The following is a 21668-nucleotide window of genomic DNA, read 5'->3' as shown; positions in this document are numbered from 1 at the left end:
CAAGAGGTTTGTTGTATAGGGTAAACAGAAATCTTTAAATGACAGTAAAATACATAGTTGTGGGGAAGAGTGGTACATTTGTGGTTCCCGAAAGGCTGGTTTGGGTTGAAGCTAGACTGCTGCCAGCAGGTGGGATTAAACAGAACAAGACATACACCCTAGAAGGGAAAGTTTGAGAAGATATGGGAAAGGCATTAGGACTTCAGAAAAGGATCCCAAACCAACAGGAAATTAGGATGTGAACCAAGAAACGTTAGGGTGAAAGGCCTGGGCTCAATTTTTTTTTTTTTTTTATGATTAATGACCAGTTATATGGACCATTCTTTATTTTTTTTCTTTTTTGTCTTTATTTATTTTTTTAATATTACATTCAAAAGTATGGGGTCCCCATATACCCCCCACCTCCCTCACCCCACTCCTCCCTCCATAGCAACAATCTCCTCCATCATCATGAGACATTCATTGCATTTGGTGAATACATCTCTGAGCACCACTGCACATCATGGTCAATGATCCACATCATAGGCCACACTCTCCCATGTTCCACCCAATGGGCCATGGGAGGACATACAATGTCCAGTTACTGTCCCTGCAGCATCACCCAGGACAACTCCAAGTCCCAAAAACGCCTCCACATCTCATCTCTTCCTCCCATTCCCCACCGCCAGCAGCCACCATAGCCTCAATTCTAGGCACAGAAGATGTAGGATATGGGCCAAAAAACTCAACCCAGATCCCATTCATTGGTGGGGAAGGAGTTACTAATGCATTGTTAGGCTTGTTTTCATTGGATAGACTGACAAAATTTTGCCTACAGACATCCTATACTTTTGGCGCATTGGTACCAATGGCAGAGAGTGCCCATGAAGTGTTTTCAACATTGTGGGGTTAGGATTAGTGTAAGGGGTTAGCTATTTCCAACAACCTAAGGTCTGTTTTTTTTTTTTTAATTCTGAGATGCACATGAGTTCATGACTATCTGTAAAGTAGTATCTGGATTTTAAAAGTTGGTGCAGGATATAAATTAGTAAGGCTGGTAGTGATAGGAATGCAAGTTTGAAAAGTGACTTTTCTGGACTCCACTTACTAGCAAGCTGAGTTATTTAGCTTTGATGGAGCTCAAGAATGCTTGGTGAAGCAATCTCTTGTGAATTGGTCAGCCCGGCTACAGTATAAGCACAACTGCATTTTTTGCTGGTGGGCTCACTTGGCTGTGGTGAGAGGCAACTGGCCTTCCTGCAACAATATAGTTTATTCCTTTGGTGGTGTACTTGTAGGGCTGGAGAAGTATTGGTGGTAGATCAGGAAAGTCAATTGTGGGAGCTGGATCTCTGAGTGTAGAAGCTGTGGCCTGTCACTATGTTTCTTGTTCAACTGAATGCACTGAATGATCAGATCTGGAAGTTGTCCAAATGTGTACCACTCATTTTGTCACAGATTGGACCAACCAGTACCTCTCAGAACTGATTTCTCATAGTGGTTTCAAATTTTCAGCAAGGAACTCGAAAAAGTAACATACTGCAGAGATGAGTCATCACCTTTGTCAATCTTAGTACTTACTAAATGGAACATTTCCTATTTTGGGGGCTTACCAAATGACTGGTGAAAATCAAGAATGAAGTTAACATATTGCTTCACCAGTATACTCTCTGGTCAGGTCCAGATAAGTCCCCACAACTCTTCAACTCCTGAGATAGGTAATCAAAAATAACTTTACCTGGACATCATCTGTAGGACTGGGGATCTTGAGAACTGTCAAGTAAGTAGTGCCTGGAATGCCTACTGAGAAATGGGCATGGTCATCATGAAACTGAGTAAGATGCTCAAGTGAGAAGGGTACTGGCATCATTGGAGTGGCCAGGACTGGCAGGACTTGGCTGCTTGGGGCAATATTCTCCTCAATCTGGTGCCGCACTTGTGGCTATAGAATCAGATTCTCTGCCAGATGGAGAAATGCTCTAATTGCAAGGTAGAAGGTGATTCTGTGTACTTCTCTATTATATCTCTTTGAAGCAGGAGGCACTTAGTAGAATTAGGTACTGGAGACCAATGGGCAGGCAGTAAGTTTGCTCTGTGATTAGAGAGGAAGAATAATTGGCAAGTAGCCAAAGAGTGATGACAAGAAGTCAAAAGGGAATGCTAAGAGCTGTGTAGGACAGATTCCAAATATAACTGTTCACTACTCAGTGGTGCCATGAAAAAGAGAATGCCAATTTTTCTGCACATTCAAAGGAAATAAATGACCTTAGAATACAAAGAGGAATTGGAATTAAAAAGATAAATACAAGAGTCATAGTGAGTTCTCTCTTCCCCTCCTATTTCTTGTAATGCAGGGTAAACTCGACTGTAGAATAAGCCTTTGGTTCTAAAGTGGACTTTTTCACCAGAGAATCAAATAACTTTACAGTCCAAAATGATCTTAGAGATCATCCAGGCCAAACTCCTGAGTTCACAAATGAGAAAATAGAAACCCAGAAAGGTGAAGATACGTGTCCAAGGTTACATAGCTAGTCAATACAAGAGCTGGCATGCTCAACAGGGTTGCTGTCCAAAATAGCACTTCCTCCAGGGCCATAAATATGTTAATTTGCATATGTTTCTTGGGCATGATGGCTGTTCATGGCCCTTGCAACTCATAATGTAATATACAAACCAGCAGTATTGACAGTACCAGGAATGTTAGAAATGTAGACTCTCAGGTCCCACCCTAGACCTACTAAATCAGAATGCACACTTTAACAAGAATTCCCAGGTAATTCATATGTATATAAAGTTGGAGAAGCACTGCTCTAAAAAGCACTTACTCTGAATTGGAATAATCACTATTTGGGCTTGACTTTTTTTTTTACTCTATTTTCTTTTAATGTCACATTAAAAAAATATGAGTTCCCCATATACTCCCCACCCCCCTCACCCCACTCCTCCCACATCAACAACCTCTTTCCTCATCGTGGGACATTCAATGCATTTGGTGAATACATTTTGGAGCACTGCTGTACCACATGGATAGTGGTTTACATTGTAGTTTACACTCTTCCCAGCCCACCCACTGGGCCATGGCAGGTCATACAATGTCCAGCATCTGTCCTGTAGTACCACACAGGACAAGTCCAAGTCCTGAAAATGCCCCCGCATCACATCTCTTCTTCCCTCTCCCTACCCTCAGCAGCTACCATGTCCACTTTCTCAACATCAATGCTACAATTTCTTCCTTTACTAATCACAACAGTTCCATACTACAATGTCAGTAAGTCCACTCTGGTCCCTACCCTATTCCTCCATCTGTGGACCTTGGGATGGTTATGTCCACTCCACCTCTGTATCGAGAGGGGACTTAGATTCCACATGGATGATGTGTGCAACTCTTCTGCTTGCAGTTGTAGGCACTCTTAGCTCCCTGATGTCATGGTTGACCTTGTTCACCTCCCTGTTAGCTGGCCTGGATAAGTCCAATAAACTAGTGGGTAGGAGTTGCAAATATGCTGAGGCTCAAGTCCTAGTTGTCACATGGACAGTCCAGAGATTCAGGTCTCCTGAGTATACACCAACCCAAGCATCAACCACTGGTCCAGTAAAAGTGACAGAAGAGGCATGTGTAGAAAGGTGTTATCTGAGTCCAACTGAATCACACTCAGGAAAACAAACTCCAAAGTAGGGCCAACTGACATGGCCCTGAACTACAGAGCCATCTGCCATGACCATAGAACCTGTCTCTGTAGCCCTCAGGAGAACCAGTACCTGGGGTTGCATCTACTTTGGTTGTCTCTGGGACTGAGGTGTGTGTAAGCACAACCCCTCTGATGACCTCCTGATTTTTTTTTGGAGACTCAGCCATATAAACTCATTTGTCCTTTCCATGTCCCCCTTTTATTCAAGACCAAAGAGCAGTTTTTAACACCTGATATTACATGTAGGCTGAGAAATTCTGCTGGTCTGAGTTGACCCTTTTATTCAAGGTCTCTTTCCAGTTACATCATCAGCTGCTGTTTGGTAGTAGTCCCTTGAAACTGGGGAGGCTCGTTCCTGGGAATCATGTACCACACTGGGGGGGGGGGGGGGGAGAAGATATGCATTTACATACTGAGTTTGGCTTAGAGAGTGGCCACCTTTGAGCAATACAGAGGCTCTCAGGCGGTAACTCTTAAGCACACGGCAGGTCTAGGCCTAGTGCATATTTCAGTGGCACAGGCTCATAAGCATAGTCATCAGTATCAGGGGCTCATTTGTTGTGGAAAACTGGCTTACCTGTTTGTTATTGTAAATGTTACACCTGTTAAATGTAGCCATTGTTAGATGTTGCAGTTGTTCCCTGTTATTGTAAATGATGTCACAGTTCAGATAGCAAACAGCTGCTTAGGAGTTTCCCAATAAATGTGATGGGAAAACTAGGGTTGAGGCTCTCAGTTCCAGAAGCTGTGAGTCCCCTGGCCCCAGGTTTGTCTCCCCTCTTTTGTCTCTACCTTTATTTCTGCATTGCCTTCCCTTTGAGCTAACCTATTGTGAGCTGAATGCAGCACTCATTGTTGGACCATCCTTCTTTACTGGTTTAAGATGCTTAAGGGGGGCATCTGACACAGGGAAGGTTTCTAGGGAGTGTGTGAGTGCTCATCTTGTCATAGTGGGTTATATCAGTGGGTGGAGACCCATACAATGAAAGTGAAGGTATACCCACATCCTGGGGGGGACTGATGTTCTCAAACAGAGGGACTTCTATCACTCAAGAGAATTGGGGGCTCCCAATGGGTTAGGATAGTCAAGTATGTCAAGCCCTCAATATTGTGGCAAGTATCTGTGAGTATGGCCCTTCAAGTAATAAAGATTATTTGTCAATGTGGGTCCTGAGGAGAGGGGGAGAGAGGTATTGAATAAATGGAAACAGTGTAACTGTGGGGCAATGGAAGTGTTCAACATGATCATGCAATGATGGATATAGGGTATGTTAAATTACAACAAAAATGTATAAAAGTCATAGGTTAAAATGTAAACCATAATGTGAAACATAAGATAACTAAAAATTTAGAAAATTGTATAGTCTAAAATATAAACCATAATGTAAACCAAAATGGAACCATGTTTGAAAGCTGTGCTTCAATATTTGTACATCAGCTGCAGCACATGTAATATGAACATGTAAAAAGATCATTGCTGGGGAAGAGACAAAGGGTTTGATGTTCAATATGTGGGAGTACCATATATTGTATATGTGAATTACTGTGATCTAAAACTTTTGTGAAGACAAGCTTAATAATTAGACAAACAAAAGAAAGAATATAGGCACTGAGGAAGAAATGAAAGAATTGCCTTGCCACTGTACATACAGGGTAAAACCTATTGCAATGATGAAAGGCAAAATGTCAAAAACAAAGCTTTTTCAACTATGGCATAGGAAGAACACTGGTGTGGGGTGTTATTGATGGGGGGGTACATGGTTGGAAGTGAGTTCTCCAGGGCTTGTATACAGGGTACATAAAAATGTTTGGATATGTTCATAGTAGTTACAGTTAAAAAATGACAACTGAGGGAGTGCAGAGTTCCTATCCAGGGGAGCTCTATCACATTCCCCAGTGGAATAGCAACAATTCCCCAAGTGCAGTGGATTTGACTCTTAATGCCCCAAGACTAGCCTGCTTTGCTTTGTAGATCTGATTGGTATGATTGTAGTTAATCCATTTTGGGGAGGTTTCCTATTCCTTATCTGAGGTCACATTTGAGTGCCATAGAGATGATTAAGACCTCACAGGCAAGATGAAGAGGTGAGCTGGAGAATCTAATGAACAGAAAATTCTTAAGAATGGAATATTCTTAAAGGTATAAAGATCAAACAGTTAACAGACCTCTCTGCACAGGTAACAAGAATAAAACAAGTGAAAGTTAAAAACAAATCCCAAACATATGGCATATCAATTTAAGCATTCTGTAGTGCAACTCTTCTCATTGCCCTTTCCTTGTGTAGCATACTGTTTTAAATACATTTAAATTGGCTACTGGCAAAACAAAATTTGTATAATTAAACCTTTAAAAAATGAATGATTTGATTCCACAGTTTTAATCTAGAGGATCTCTAGACTAATGGAAGAAATTAATGGAAGACAGCAGTAGTATCAGATTGGGGCCAGAAGATCTTATCCAAACACTATTACTAATCAGTTGAATGACCTTGATGAAACCATTTGGGTTTCACTTTCCTAATTTATCTAAAGGGAATGACTTATCTATCACAGAGAGTTGTTGTGAACATCAATGAAATAAAAGGTAGATAATGTGAGAAGCAAAAATGAGATATATGCTTCCAAATGTTTTCCAATGCAACTGATTAATGCCAATGGTGAGCTCATAGCGTATTGTCAAAGTAAGGATATACTGCTTCTCTTCCTTTCTTCCCAGCAATCCCTCTTCCAGTCTCCTGATCTACCTTCCAGACATCTTCCACTTCTCAGATGTCAATCCACAAATTCTTTCTTACAGGCTGTGATGGTTTGAAGTTTGATGGAACCCAGAAAATCATGTTCTTATAAAGAATCCATTACAGTGGGTGTGTATCTATTGTAGGTGATAATTTTTGACAAGAATACTTCAGTTAAGGGTCTTTATATTAGGTTACTTCATTAAGATGAGGAGCAGGGAATGCCTTGATCCTCTTACTGGAGTCCTTATTAGAAAATATAACTCAGAGAGTAGGAGAGAGAAAGCTACGGAAGCCAGAAGCTGAAGGCAATGAAACCCAGAAGAGAAAGAAGAGACAAGTAGATGCCACCATATGCCCTGCCATGTCACAGCGGAGTCCAGGATTGCCAGAAGCCTGTCTTCAGGGAGAGAGCATTGCCTGATGATGCCTTAATTTGAACATTTCCCAGCCTCAGAACTGTAAGCTTGTAAGCTACTATATCTCCATTGTAAAAGTCAATCCATTTCTGGTATATTGGTTTCAGTATCCTAGCAGACTAAAACACAAGCCCAGCTATGTGTCAACTGATAGGTAAGATGTTAGTTTATCAGAGTTGAGGATTACCCTACATTTTACTCAAACTTTAGTGTGCACAACAATAGCTTAGGTTCTATTGTTCTCTAGATATTCTGATTCATTAGGAATAGGGAGGAGCCCAGGAATTTCAAAAATGTTTATAATTGTTCTTTCTTCTTGAAAGATTACCATTTTTACTAATATGTAGTATCCATCTTTGTCTCTCACAATAGTTTTGCACTCAACGTCTATTTTGTCGAATATTAGTTAGCTACTCTTGTCATTTTTTGGTTATTGTTTGCTTGTTAGATTGTTTTCCAGCCATTTACTTTCAACCTCCTTGAACCCCTGGGTCTAAAGTGGATTTCTTGTAGACAGCATATCAATGGGTCATATTTCTTTATCTGTTCTGCCAATCAGTTTTTCTTGACAGGTGAGTTTAATCCATAAACATTCAGTGTTATTACTCTCAAGGAATGACTTACATTAGCCATATTTTCTTTGGAATGTGTATGTCATACACTGTTTTCATTTCTTTTTGTCTTTTTAATTGTTCTTACATCTCCTCCAACACTGTCTTTCCTGTCTTTTTCTTTACACCAGTAGAACTCCATTTAGTATTTCATGAAATGCAAGTTTCTTATTGGTATAGTCTCTTAGTTTCTGTTTATCTGTGAATATTTTGAACTCTTCTATTGCAGGGACAGATGCAGGACATTATATAACCTTTCATAACACACTGGATGGACGGGAGAAAGTGTAAACTACAACATAAACTATAACCAGTGCTGTGTAGCAATGTTCCAAATTATGTACTCATGAAATGCAATGAATGTACCACACTAATGAAAGAAGTTGTCAATGTGAGAAGAGTGAGGGGTGTGGGGAGTGCAGTATATGGGAACCTCATATTTTTTTATGTAAAATTTTGTGTGATCTATGTATCTCTTAAAATAAGGTAATAAAAAATGAAAAAAAAACAGGAACTTCAGTTGATTTCTGATGCACATTGTTTCTGTGAGAAAATCCGTCAAGATGGACCTCAAGGAATACAGCCAACCATATTAGTAGCATCATAGAAGAGTAGGGATGAGGCAAGAACAAAACAGGAGGAAGGAAGTTGTCTTCAAGTCATATATAATAGGCAGTAGTCTATTGTATCTACCAATAAAGCCCACAAGGGTTCACACAGTCCTTTACAACTACTCATCTCTCCCAGGCAGTAGAGTACAAGAGCTAAGCATGTAGGTTCTAGAGTCAAATTGACCTGATTCCAAATCATGAATTAACCAAAAACTGCATGATTCTGTGCAAGTTATCTAACCTCTCTGAGAATCAGTTATCAAAATTTGAAATCAAGATATTATAATAAGTATTTTATATGTTAAAAAGATTAAATTAAGTGACAGGAATTTAGCACAACTTCATACAGACGGCAAGTTAGCTATCATTAATCTAGATCTGAAGACTATTATGTGACTGTGTTTTAGAATTCAGGATGTAGGTTTTTTTTGCATCTTAGAAAGTATAACATATAACATGGAGTATATATTTATCTTACAAGACCACAGCGGCATCTGAAGAATCATTACATAATTAATCTAGTAATATTCCTTCAGGAAAAAAATGTATGAACTTATATACTAAAAGGGACAAAGACTAAGTTCATGTATGTTCAGGTCATGTTTGGCACCAAGTGAGTTATTTAACAAACTTAATTAAAAAAACAGCTTATATTTTACAGAGCTTTTTTATTTCAGAAATGAAGAAAAGGGATTATGGATCTGTACCAATCTCTTCCTTTGACTGGGAAGGTGGGTTTATAATATTTCATTCCCTGTTCCTACATTTGGCCCTATCTCTCTACCTTCAGAAGTTCTAGAATTTTTGAAGAGGTCTCCATTTTCTTCACAGAGTTATGTATTTAAGGTGGCACAGCATTTACTTTTCTTAATCATGTAGCATGGGTGAAACACTTGCTAAAATTATAAGGATTAGCCCAAATGCAAACCATACAAGGGCACTGGTGTCAACAGAGATTGCTTAATCCTTCAAAGAAAACCTGCTGTGCCATACCATTTTGCAAACTGCTCTCTATTTTGGATTTAAGGGTCAATGGCTTTCTACTGGATGATCCAGAGGATCCTGGGTCAGAGCCTGCCAGTTTGAAGGAGCTCCATACCATAGCCTTGAGGAGATGAAGGAAAGACAGAGCTAGAAGCACCAATGCATTGGCTTGGGTGTCAGACTGGTGAGCCTGGACCAAGTCAGACACAAAACTGCATGTGTTTTAGGCTTTTTAAAAAATATTATTTAAAAATACATAAATCATACAAAATGTTACCTTAAAGAATATGAGGTTCCTATATATCCGACTCCCCACAACCCCCACTCCTCCCACATTGACAACTTCTTTCATTAGTGTGGTACATCCATTGCATTTGATGAGTACATTTTGGAGCATTGTGACACAGGATGGATTATAGCCTATGCTGTAGTTTGCACTCTTTCCCATTCCATTCAGTGGGATATGGAAGGATATATAATGTCCTGCATCTGTTCCTGCAATATCATTGAGGACATCTCCAAGTTCCGAAAATGCCCCAATATTGCACCTCTTTTTCCCGTTTCCTGCCTTCAGCAACTCCCGCAGCCACCATCTCCACATCAATGATATAATTTCTTCCATTTCTAGAGTAACAATAATTTTAAAGTAAAATACCAGTAAATCCACTCTAATTCATATTTTATTCCTCAATCCTGAGGACCCAGGGATGGCGATGTCCATTCCACCTCTAAATTGAGAGGGGTCTTAGGTCCCATATGGATGAAGGATGGAATTCTCCTGCTTGCAGCTGTAGACTCTCTTGGTTACCAAGTGTGATGGTTGAACATCCTCACCTCCCTGTTAGATGACCTAGTTAAATCCAATGAACTGGAAAGAGCTTATGCATATCTAACAGGATCTCAGAGACAGCCAAAGTACATACAACCCAGGTAGTGGTGCTTCTGAGGACCACAATGACATCCAGGTCCTACAGTCATGACAGATGACTCTGGAGTTCAGTACCTTGCCCATGGGCCCTACTTTGGAATTTGTGCTCCTGTGATGGAGTTGGAATCAGATGTGACCTCTCTATGCATGCCTCTTCTGTCACTTTTACTGAACTTGTGGTTGGTGCTGTGCTGGGGTTGCTATATGCTCAGGAGACTTGAATCTCTGGGCTGTTTATGCTTTTACTTGCATGGTATGTGTTCCAATTACAAAAACAAAAGAAAATGTATTCTGTAAGCTATTTCAGGCTACTATTATGCCTATGTTTAGCTCAAAACCATAGGTATCATTTTTTCAAGACATAAAACTACTCCACTCCATAGTCTCCTAAGGTCCCGTTTGGAGAAGGGGCTGCAGTGCTTGATAATTATAAGAGATATTTAAGATCTTACACTGTTTCATTTTCAATCTGTTCTCCAAAACCCAAGAGAGGAGAAGTTTTGACCTAGGTTCAAGCAAACATCTAGAGCAGTTACACTGTCACTCTTGAATTCCAGAACTTACAATGAATGCTAAGGTTAAAGAACCTAAACTGAGATATAAATAACTGTTGAGGGGAATAATGTTTGTACTTGTCTGGAGACTTAGGTGTGATCCTAGCTCTTCCACCATCTAGAGTATCAACATTGGACAAGTCTTTCCCTTTGTCTGGGCTTTGTTTTCTTTGTATATGCAAAGAAGAAATTGGGCTTCTCAAAATTTGGCTCACGTAAAATCTTCTGATTCAGTAGGAAGGGCAGAAATCAGAAATTACTGACCAGAAACCAGAAATTACTGGCACCTGAGGCAATTCTGATATAAGAGACCTGTAGACAATGACTACACAGAACTACAAAGAGCTCCAACAATTATCAGAGGTTTTAAAATGTCAATTTACATCAGAATTCCCTGGAAATTTAACATACAGTTACATGGGTTTTACCTCTAGAGAGTGTGATTCAGCCCAAATGTGATGAGGCTAGATAATCTGCATTTTAATCAATTCTGCAGATGAAATTAATGTAGAAAGTTCCCTGACAACACTTTTAAGAAACTCTAGGTTGAACACTCTCAAAAGGACTTTTCAGTTTGAGATTTATTTTCATTTTTGAAATTGGAAAATATGTGGGCCCAAAAGCAATCCCTGAAGTGAAGTGATATATGGAATGCTTCCTTCCAAGGCTGTTCCTGAAACTCCATGTTCCCTGCAAACAATGGGCTGAATGCGGGTCTGGTAATGCATGTGGCATATAGCTGACTTGGGGGCAAGAAAGAGAGTGGCAATTGAGCTGATTGTTCTCTCAGGGCTCTGTGGTCTCTGCTGGGAGATGTGCACTGTTTTGCTCTGTTCTGCCTGTGAATTTGGTGGAAAAGTTATCCCCATCTCCCCATATTAGATGAGGTCAATTTGGTCATTGCTAGAACTCAGATCTCACATCTTTTTAGCAACAATATTACTCCTGCCTCAGATAGAAACATGACCTTGTTTTTTTATGGAGTGTTACAAACTCTCTTCAAGCATCCCCTGTTACAGTATCCTTGTTTCCCTTCCTAATATCAATTAGCCACACTTGCTCCAGAAAACTACCCACTCTATGGGCCAATTTAACATTTCTCCTAAGCCATTTCCCAGTCTCCTCCTTCACCTACCCTTTCTTATCTCCTTGCTGCCACATCACATACCTGAATGTCACCAGCCTGAGTCATGGCTCATAATGTTTTCCAAGAAGTTAGCCATATGACCCATTTGCACCATTCTTTTCTCTCAATCTTGCAGAGAAGAGGAATAAAGTAATGGGTGAGCTTTGTTAGGGAGGCAAGGATCTGGAGACTGGGCACAGGCAAGATGATCAGTCACTGGGTAGGCATCACGTCACTGGGTTTGAACATACATAAAAGCAATACATGGAACCATGGAGAAATTCGAAAGACAAACATTGCCTTTCTGCTGTACGTGTCAATTTAATTAAGACCCTGAAGAGAGTCTACGGTATATAGGAGGTGAAATGACCACAATGGATTCCACTATGCTCTGGAAGTTTGTGATTTCCTGAAGATCAAGTGTTTTGCTACTCAGTTCACAAGAGATTTTCTGACATATGACATATACCATTTGCAGCAGGATTGGGTCTAAGTCTCATTTCCAACCTATAAGTGCTGGGCACATAGTGGGCCTCTGATACATAACAAATATAGAAATTTACATTTGTATTTGGTAAGAATGGAAAAGGCTAGTTTTGTTTTCACTCAGCTGTATCAGACTTCTTGTGGTTCTTTGGGGATAATAATAGTTATAATATCCTGAGTACCTAATTTATTCCAGTTTAAAATACTCTAATTAGTACTACCTGCCTGCAGGTCTATTTAAAAGGATTCTGTCTTCTGGCTGGCCTCATTTTTACAATGCTTTGAGGGAATGCCAATGTCTTTGACAGGCACTGGAGGCATAAATAACAATATGCTGAACATACCTTTACCACCTCTCTAGCAGACCACATAATAGTCATGGCAGCCTGATGAAGTAGGTATAAGGTTTGCATTTTACATATAAAGAAACAAAGCCTCCATCTCTAATTCCAAGCATTAAATAATGGTAACTCTTGCCTTCTAGTCCTCTCCATGCTCTTCTTAAAAACTGGTTCTATTTTCTCCCTATGCCTAGCTCAAGTTCGAAATTCTCCATGCATCTTTCTCTGACAATTTGGGTCTCCTCTAACTTCTCTATTTTGTGAGCTGTGGAAAGACACCTGATGTGTTAAGAAGAGCATGAGCTTTCAAACAAGGCCTTGTTTCAACTACCAGTCTCATAATTGCTGGTTGTTTTTTTTTTCTTTTTTTTATTGACTTTTTAATAATATTACATTAAAAAATATATATATATATGAGGTCCCATTCAACCCCACCACCCCCACCCCACCTCTCCCCACCCCCCAGCAACACTCATTCCCATCATCATGACACATACATTGCATTTGGTAAGTACATCTTTGGGCACCTCTGCACCTCATGGTCAATGGTCAACATCATGGCCCATACTCTCCCCCATTCCATCCAGTGGGCCCTGTGAGGATTTACAATGTCTGGTGATTGCCCCTGAAGCACCATCCAGGGCAGCTCCATGTCCCAAAGACGCCCCCACCTCTCATCTCTTCCTGCCTTTCCCCATACCCATCAGCCACCATGTCCACTTTTCCCAATCCAATGCCACCTTTTCTATGTGGACATTGGATTGGTTGTGTCCATTGCACCTTTATGTCAAGAGGAGGCTCAGATTCCACATGGATGCTGGATGCAATCCTCCCACTTTCAGTTGTAATCACTCTAGGTTCCATGGTGTGGTGGTTGTCCTTCTTCAACTCCACCTTAGCTGAGTGTGGTGAGTCCAATGAATCAGATTGTAGGTGCTGGAGTCTGTTGAGGCTCAGGACCTGGCTATCACATTGTCAGTCCAGAGATTCAAACCCCCTAAATATATCTTAAACCCCGACACTAACTGCACCTCCAGCACATTAGCATGAAAGTCTTATGAAGGGAGATCCCATCTGAGTCCAGATTCATCACACATAAACACCATTTCCAAAGAGGGGCCATCTGACCTGGTAGTTAACTCCATCGGCCATGACCATAACTCCCATGGGTCTCTTTAGCCCTCAAAGGAACCAATATCTGGGGGTTGTATCTGCTTTATCTGTCTCTCAGACTCTGCTCAGTTGTGCATAAGGGCAATCCTTCTGACAGCCTCCAGACTCTTTTTTAGAGACTCGTAGCCATATAAACTCATTTCTCCTTTCCATTTCCCCCTTACATTAGGTCAAACAGCATTTTAAAGTCATGTTATTTTATGTAGACAGGGATCCGCGTTGAACCTTCCATATAAGGTCATTTTCCAGTTGCATCATCAGTTGGTAGTTGATAGTGGTCCCTCGGTGCCAGGGAGGCTCATCCCCGGGTGTCATGTCCCTCGCTGGGGGGAAGGCATTGCATTTACATGCTGAGTTTGGCTTCGAGACTGGCCACATTTGAGTAACATGAAGGCTGACAGGAGGAAATTCCCAGGCACAATGCTGCTCTAGGCCTTGTTCTTATTTTAGGCTTATCAGCTCACAAGCATAGTCATTAGCATCAGGGGCTCACTGTTGAACCCTCACTCCCTCTCGGTCCCCGCCACTGCACCTGGGAGACTGTCGCTGCTCCCCTAGGGACCACGACAGAGCACCACTAAGACCATTGATGTATTTCTAAATGTTTATGGCTTTCATGTGCCATATCTTTAAAGGAGTTTTTAAAATTAATTTATTGAAGTATATCACTCATACATAAACATATATAAACAATAAGTGTATAATAATAGTTGTGAACAGTCAGAGTTGATGGACCCGAAGTGTATCGGGAATGAAAGACAAAGAGAGACTGGGATCAGGGGTTCTGAGAGCATTGAAGCCTCAAGCTTATCAGACGACTTTATTGATTACAAGGGGCTCTTTATATACAACAGTGTACATGTCTACAAACAGGACCACTACAGCCTACGTGCCAATAAGCACAGACCTAGCACAAACATAGCCTACGTGACATTAAGGAGCAACACGTATTAACTATCAGCATTACCTATAGTCTAAGGAATTTTAGAAAAAAATCTTATCTCAAGGTACAAAGTCTAAGTGTTCTATTCTTTACAAAAGGTATGAGCTCATCTTTTCTTTCAGCTTTTAACAGCTTCAGTCCATTTGCTGGGAACTCCCAATCACTGCATTCCTTAGGTTGCAAGCATAGTCATGGAGACAGCACTAGCATGGAGACAGCACGTCTCTCCTTGAGAGGCCACTGTGCCTCAGTTTCCAACAGTGAACTTACAAAACAAACATATATAACATCATACAGGACTCTCATAATTCACCCTACCACCAATAACTTGCATTGTTGATAAACCTTTTGAACTAATGATTAAATAGCAAGGTCAAAATATTACTACTAACCAAGGTATTTTTCCCCCAAACAACCCTATTATTATCTTTATATCATTTATATATGAACATACATAAACAAGTGTGTAGTAAAAGTTGTGAACTTACAAAGCAAACATGCATAACATCATACAGAGGTAACATACAACAACCCCCCAGCAACGCCTTGCATTGTAATGAGATATTTGTTACAAATTATGAAAGAATATTGTCAAAATCTTACTAGTAATCATAGTCCTTATCATACATTTGGTGCGTTTTTCCCCCAACCCACCCTATTATTATTTTTTAAATAAATTTTTTTATGACAGAAGTTGTGAACTTATAAAATAATCATGCACATGTGCAGAATTCCCTAACAACACCCGTCCATCAACACACCACATTGTGATGGAACATTTACTACAGATAAGATAATATCTGATTGTTAGCATGTCCATAGTGTATATTTGGCTCATATTTTCCATACTGCCTCATTATCAACATAGTACATCTTTCACACAGATGCAAGAATATTTTATTATCTCTACTAACCACAGTCCATAGGTCACTCCAGCTGTATTTTTCCCATGCTTCTCCACATTCCCAACACCCTGCAGTAGTGATGTACATTTGTTCTAGCTCACAATCTCATCCACCTCTTGGTTTACTGTGCTATTCATTTCCTAGATTATTCTCTAGCATTCTCTCAGTCGGCATTTAAATACCTAGACTACCATTTATAAACTAGCTGTTACTCAGTATGTGTTAACCATCCACTCTATATATTTACAAATTTTTACAGTAAAGCTAATTGAAAGTTCTACGTATATTAAACATCAGTAGTACACTCAGACCTCCCATTATCTTCTTTAAGAATCCACCACCTACCACTTGGCCTTGAAGATATTTTCCAATAGTTTCTTCTAGATGTTTTATGGTTCTTGCTTTTGTTTTTAAGTTTTTCATCCATTTTGAGTTAATTTTTGGATAAGATGTGAGATAGGGATCCTCTTTCCTTCTTTCAGCTACGGATATCCAATTCTTTCAGCATCACTTTTTAAATGGATTGCTCTGTCCACGCTGTGCTAAGTTTGACAGGTGAGTAAAAAATCACTTGACCATAATTGTGAGGGTCTGTTTCTGAACCATAAATTTGGTTCCATTGATCTATGTGTCTGTCTTTAGGCCACTACCATACTCTTTTTATGTTTAAAACTAGGTAATATGATTTAAAGTATGGAGATGAGGCTTTGCTTTTCCTTTTTATGATGTTCCTTGGCTATTTAGGACCCCTTACAACTCCAAGTAATTTTTTTTTATTGACTTTGTAATAATATTACATTAAAAATATATATGTGAGGTCCCATTCAACCCCATCCCCCCACCCCCCCTCTCCCCCCCCCCCCCCAACAACACTCGTTCCCATCATCATGACACATCCATTGGATTTGGTAAGTACATCTTTGGGCACCTCTGCACCTCATATACATTGGTTCACATCATAGCCCATACTCTCCTCCATTCCATCCAGTGGGCCCTGTGAGGATTTACAATGTCCGGTGATTGCCTCTGAAGTACCATCCAGGGCAGCTCCATGTCCCAAAGACGCCTCCACCTCTCATCTCTTCCTGCCTTTCCCCATACCCTTCGTCCACTATGTCCACTTTTCCCATTCCAATGCCACCTCTTCTATGTGGACATTAGATTGGTTGTGTCCATTGCACCTCTATGTCAAGAGGAGGCTCAGATTCCACCTGGATGCTGGATGCAATCCTCCCATTTTCAGTTGTAATCACTCTAGGCTCCATGGTGTGGTGGTTGTCCTTCTTCAACTCCATCTTAGCTGAGTGTGGTAAGTCCAATAAATCAGATTGTAGGTGCTGGAGTCTGTTGAGGCTCAGGATCTGGCTATCACATTGTCAGTCCAGAGATTCAAATCCCCTAAATATATTCCAAGTAAATTTGATGACCTTGTTTTAATTTTTTTTAAAATGCTGGTGGAATTTTTTATCGGGATTGCATTAAATCTGTATATTATTTCGAGTAGAACTGACATCTTAGCAATATTTAGTCTTCTAATTGATGAGGATGGAATATTCTTCCAGTTATTTAGAACTTTTTGATTTCTTTTAACACTGAGTTATAGTTTTATGAATACAAGTGCTTTACATCCTTGGTTAAGTTTATTCCTGACTAATTGAGTTTTATTGGTCATATTTTATTTTCACCACTCTTTTGACACTTTAGTTACTTTTATTGATATAATATTCTTTACTAGACTCTCTTCCAGGCCTCTCTCTCCTGTCTTTTCTTTGCAGGCTCCAGTAAACCCTTTAATATTTCCTGAAATTCTGGTCCCTTGCTTAGAATTTCTCTCAGTTTCTGTTTATCTCTAAATACTTTACTTTCACCCTCATTTTTGAAGATATTTGGCTGGAAGTTTTTCTTTTGTAGTATCTTAAATATATAAGACCACTGACTTCTTGCCTCCATGGTTCTGAGTGAGAAATGAGCACTTAATCATATTGGATATCCCTTATATGTTATGCAATACTTTTCTCTTGCTGTTCTCAGAATTTTCTCTTTGTCTTTGGCATTTGACATTCTGATGAGTGTGTGTCTCAGAGTTGATCTATTCAGATTTTTTGGATGGGAGGACATAGTGCTTCTTGAACATGGGTACCTATGTCCTTCAATAGGGTTGGGAAGTTTTCTACCATTATTTCTTCAAATATTCCTTCTCTTCCTTTTCCCTTCTCTTCTCCTCCTGGGACACCCATGACACATATGTTTGCATGCCTTTTGCTGTCATTTAGTTTCCTGAGAACTTGTTCAATTTTTTCCATTCTTTTCTTCATATGTTCTTTTTTTGTGTTCACTTTCAGGGGCCATTTCATTAAACTCACCAATAATTTCTTCTACCTCCTCAAATATGCTATTATAGGATTCCAATGTTTTTTTAAAAATTTCATTTATTGCAACTTTCATCCCCATAAGAAGTGCTATTTTTAAATGTATGCTTCCAAATTCTTCTTTATGCTCATCCTGTGTCTTGTTAATACCCTTAATCCCTTTAGCCATCTCATTGAATTTATTAAGGAGATTTGTTTGAACATCTATGATTAGTAGTCTCAACTCCTTTAATGTCATCTGGAGGCTTATCTTGTTCCTTTAACTGGGCCAGAGCTTCCTGTTTCTCGGTATGGATTGTAATTTTTTGTTGGTGTCTTGGCATCTGGCTTACTAGAGTATTTATTCTGGGTGCAATTTTTCTCTTTAGTTTAGGGCTTTCTGCCCTTTCTCCATTGCTGGTTGTGCAGTAGGAGCCAAGCATTTAGTTGATGCTGTAAGCCGTGGAGCCTCAAGCTTCCCTCATTGTGCCAGGGACCAATGAAGCTTCTTCCAACTTTCTCCTTTGCAGGGGTAGGGACAGAGTCACAGCTGTGTGGGATAATTCCAGTCATACTGGCCTAGAATGTAGTTGCCCAAAGAGACGAATGAGGCTTCACACCCCTCTCTCTCCTTCCTGGGGCAGGGATAGAGCTGCAGGTGTGGGCAGTAATCTATGCAGTGTGGGTCCAAGATGACAGCAGTTGCCCCTCTAGACTTCTGATTTTCATTCTCTGCAGACAAATGTACCTGAAGTTACTGGATAGGCTGGTGCAGGGACTGCCAGCCTCCTCCCTGCCAGAGGTGGGGCTGAAGCTTGGTCTAGGGCTGCAGGTCAATCTGGGTGAATGTAACTGGTTCCTACAGTCACCGTGATATTTGGTCAATCCAACTTCCCCTCATCCTGGGGGGAGTCAAAATGGCAGACACAGGCCTCTTTCTAACTTGGACAGATTCACACCCCAGCTGTTCCCAGTGTTATATCTTAGCCAGCCAAGTCTACCAATCAGTAGCTGAAATTGGTGGCCAACTGTCTCCTCCTCCCCTGATTCTGGGAAATGGAGCTTCCAATTCCAGCCACAGAATAGCTCCTGGGGTGGTTTGTGCCACTAGAGTAGGATAATAACCAGCCTCTGTGGCTTGGCTGGTAATTTCCCATAGAGGCTGGTTCAGGTGCCCACAACTTCCTCCCTGCTGGAGGAGGGGCTGGGCCCTAGGCTGGAGCTGCAATCTGATCTGGATGGAAAGAAGCCAGTCCCATCCAGCACTGTGATTTTCAGTCTTCCCTTCTTCCCCTTATGCTATGCATGGAGTTAAGATGGCGGCTCCTGGCCCCTTTCTGACGTGGACAGGCTCAAACTTTAGCTGTTCTCAGTATTATACTCTAGCCCACTGAATTTACTCATCAGTAGCTGAAATTGATGCCCAACCATCTCTTCCTCCCCCGTTTTGGGGAAGTGGAGCTTTCAATTCCAGCCACAGAACCTCTCCTGAGGCAGCTTGTGCCTCCAGCGAAGGATGGGCACCAGCCTCCAGGGTGTAGAGCACTCTACTTATGAGTCTTCTCAGCAGATGGATACTCTCTTCCTTTCGTTCCTTCAAGGAGGTTGCAGGATGCTCTTCTGGCCTCCTGGAGCCCCCAAACAGGTGCTTAAGCTAGCTCCAGAGAGCTCTGCATGTTTACTAACTACCCTATAGCAGGAGCTGACTCTAGAAGCTCCTTACTCCACTGCCATCTTGCTGGTACTCCTCTGTAAAGAATTTTAATGACATCTGCTTTATAGGTATATTAGGAGTATTCAATGTGGTTACATATAAAGTACCAGCACATACAAACTGTTATTTTCATTCTTTCTAATGTATTTGTCGTCCGAATCATATAAACCAGTTTGTAGTTATATCTTCTGTCCTCTGATGTTTTCTTTAAATCTTGTCTTCCCACTTAAATTGCAAACTCCCTCCAGGGGTAAGCATCTATGCCTTCAATCCCTGTGGTACATTTCACAGGGCTGATCACATGGGTTTTACATAAACCTGTGTTGATGAATACACTGAGGTGATAAGGGTTAAAGGAAGTACAAGAAGAATACCTCCTGGCAATCTGAAGTTACAATTCTGATAAGGAAAATAAGACCTAAATTCCAGTCATGAAAACATGTTTAACTAGAAGGAAGCCTCGTAAGCAAGCATGGAAATGGAGTCTCAGTGGAAGTGGTCTGAGATTAAAGGAAGGACATTGTTACCAACAATTTTTGGCTTTTCTGTTCCCTATCCTCCTTCCCCAATTAAGCCCTATAAATTCCGTCATCTTGGTTTTTGCAATCTAAAACCAATGATGAGGACAGATGAAGACTTTTGTACTGCTCCTAAGTTCATGAAAACTATCTATGAACAACATTAATATGGATGTTGCCATATATCCACACAATATGAGATGAAATAGTTTTAATTGGGACCTTCTCAACAAATCTTGGCTGAGCCACCACCACACTCATCTAATCAATATATGAAGAATTTGAACAACATCCAAAAAGGAATGTTTAAGTTTCTATACCTTTAAATGTCACCCACTGTATACAGATATTTAAACCTCAAAAAAAAAAAACACAAAAAACAAACACCACTTCCATGTTAAATGTTAGCTTCAATCTTGACTATAATTTTGCTGTTTGCCAGACCAGAAAACAAGGACCTTGAGATGTTAAGTCAAGTCAAGGAACAGGATGAAGTTAATTTATGGATAACAAATACGAAGTATCGAACAACCTCTCATGTGGGATAATTATTCTCATATTCTCAGAGACAAGGAAGGATCTATCTAAAGATGTAATGGAGGGCACAAAGATGAAATTAGTGTCTCCATGAAATATTTTATGAGTTCTACATCCCTGGAGGAATTTCAGCACTTGGAGAGAATTTATAGTGGAGACACCAAGAATCAGATAAAAGAGAAGTATTATAGAGATGACTGAATCCTTTCAAACCCATATATTTTGTAACTTGCCTAAGCACACACCTAAAAAGTGGGAGAGTACACTAGTTGTTATTTGTATGCAATTTAGAATCCTCAGATACACAGCCAACCTGAACCATACCCACCTATACCATCTACGTGATGTCCCCTATTTCTGAGGAGGGGGTATCAGTGAATAAAAGGCAGTAATTCCTGTTAACCAAATTTCAAGATTTTGCTAGGTTTCTCCATCAATTTTCAATGCCTTCATTTCAAAGAGTCCATGCTGTTTCAAGTAAACAATTAATTGAAGAGTGGAAAAATTCTGAACTGTAGATCACAAATAGTGATTAAATAAACACTTTCAATTTAAGATGAAAAGTATTCTCTTGCATTTGTGCTCCCTGCTGTCTCTTTCACCTTTAATTTATTAAGTACAACTCACTTAGCACTGAATACCACTTGCAACTGATGATCTGAAATAGCTTAGTCCATTTAGATTGAATCATTTTTCCACTGCCAGGCCCCTGTGGTGCACAGGCAACCTGCAGCTCTGCTCATGGTAGAGAAAACTTACTATAAGCATCTGTATTTGTCAGTCAAAGGGGTGCTGATGGCAAGTACCAGAACTGTGTTGGTTTTTATAAAGAATATTTATTTTGGGTAGAAGCTTACAGTCACAAGGTCTTAAATAATCCAACTCAAGGTAACATAAGAGGTACTTTCTCACCCAAAGTCTGTTGCCACTTGTTAATGCAAGATGGTGAGCAATGTCTGCAAAGGCTCAACCTTCCTTCTGGCTCTTAAGGCTCCACGGTCCCATCTTCTTCTGATCTCAGCTTTAGACTGGCATAAGGCTTATCTCTCTCCCCAGAGCTGGTATCT

At 40.3% G+C, this 21668-nt stretch overlaps 1 protein-coding gene across 1 annotated transcript in view; it reads right to left on the bottom strand.

Annotated features, from left to right (window-relative positions):
• Window positions 1–1086: 1086 nt before the first annotated feature.
• The window catches only part of RTL4 (retrotransposon Gag like 4), a 117700-nt gene continuing 97118 nt past the window's right edge, over window positions 1087–21668 (bottom strand). Inside the window, 4 exon segments of the mRNA XM_071212978.1 lie at window positions 1087–1650; window positions 1653–1708; window positions 1711–1956; window positions 1959–2039. Of these exon segments, the coding sequence (XP_071069079.1) occupies window positions 1087–1650; window positions 1653–1708; window positions 1711–1956; window positions 1959–2039 (947 nt within the window).

Source organism: Dasypus novemcinctus, chromosome X (assembly GCF_030445035.2).
Source record: "Dasypus novemcinctus isolate mDasNov1 chromosome X, mDasNov1.1.hap2, whole genome shotgun sequence".
Classification (NCBI taxonomy): Eukaryota; Metazoa; Chordata; class Mammalia; order Cingulata; family Dasypodidae; genus Dasypus; species Dasypus novemcinctus.
This window is presented reverse-complemented; position numbering and strand designations above follow the sequence as displayed.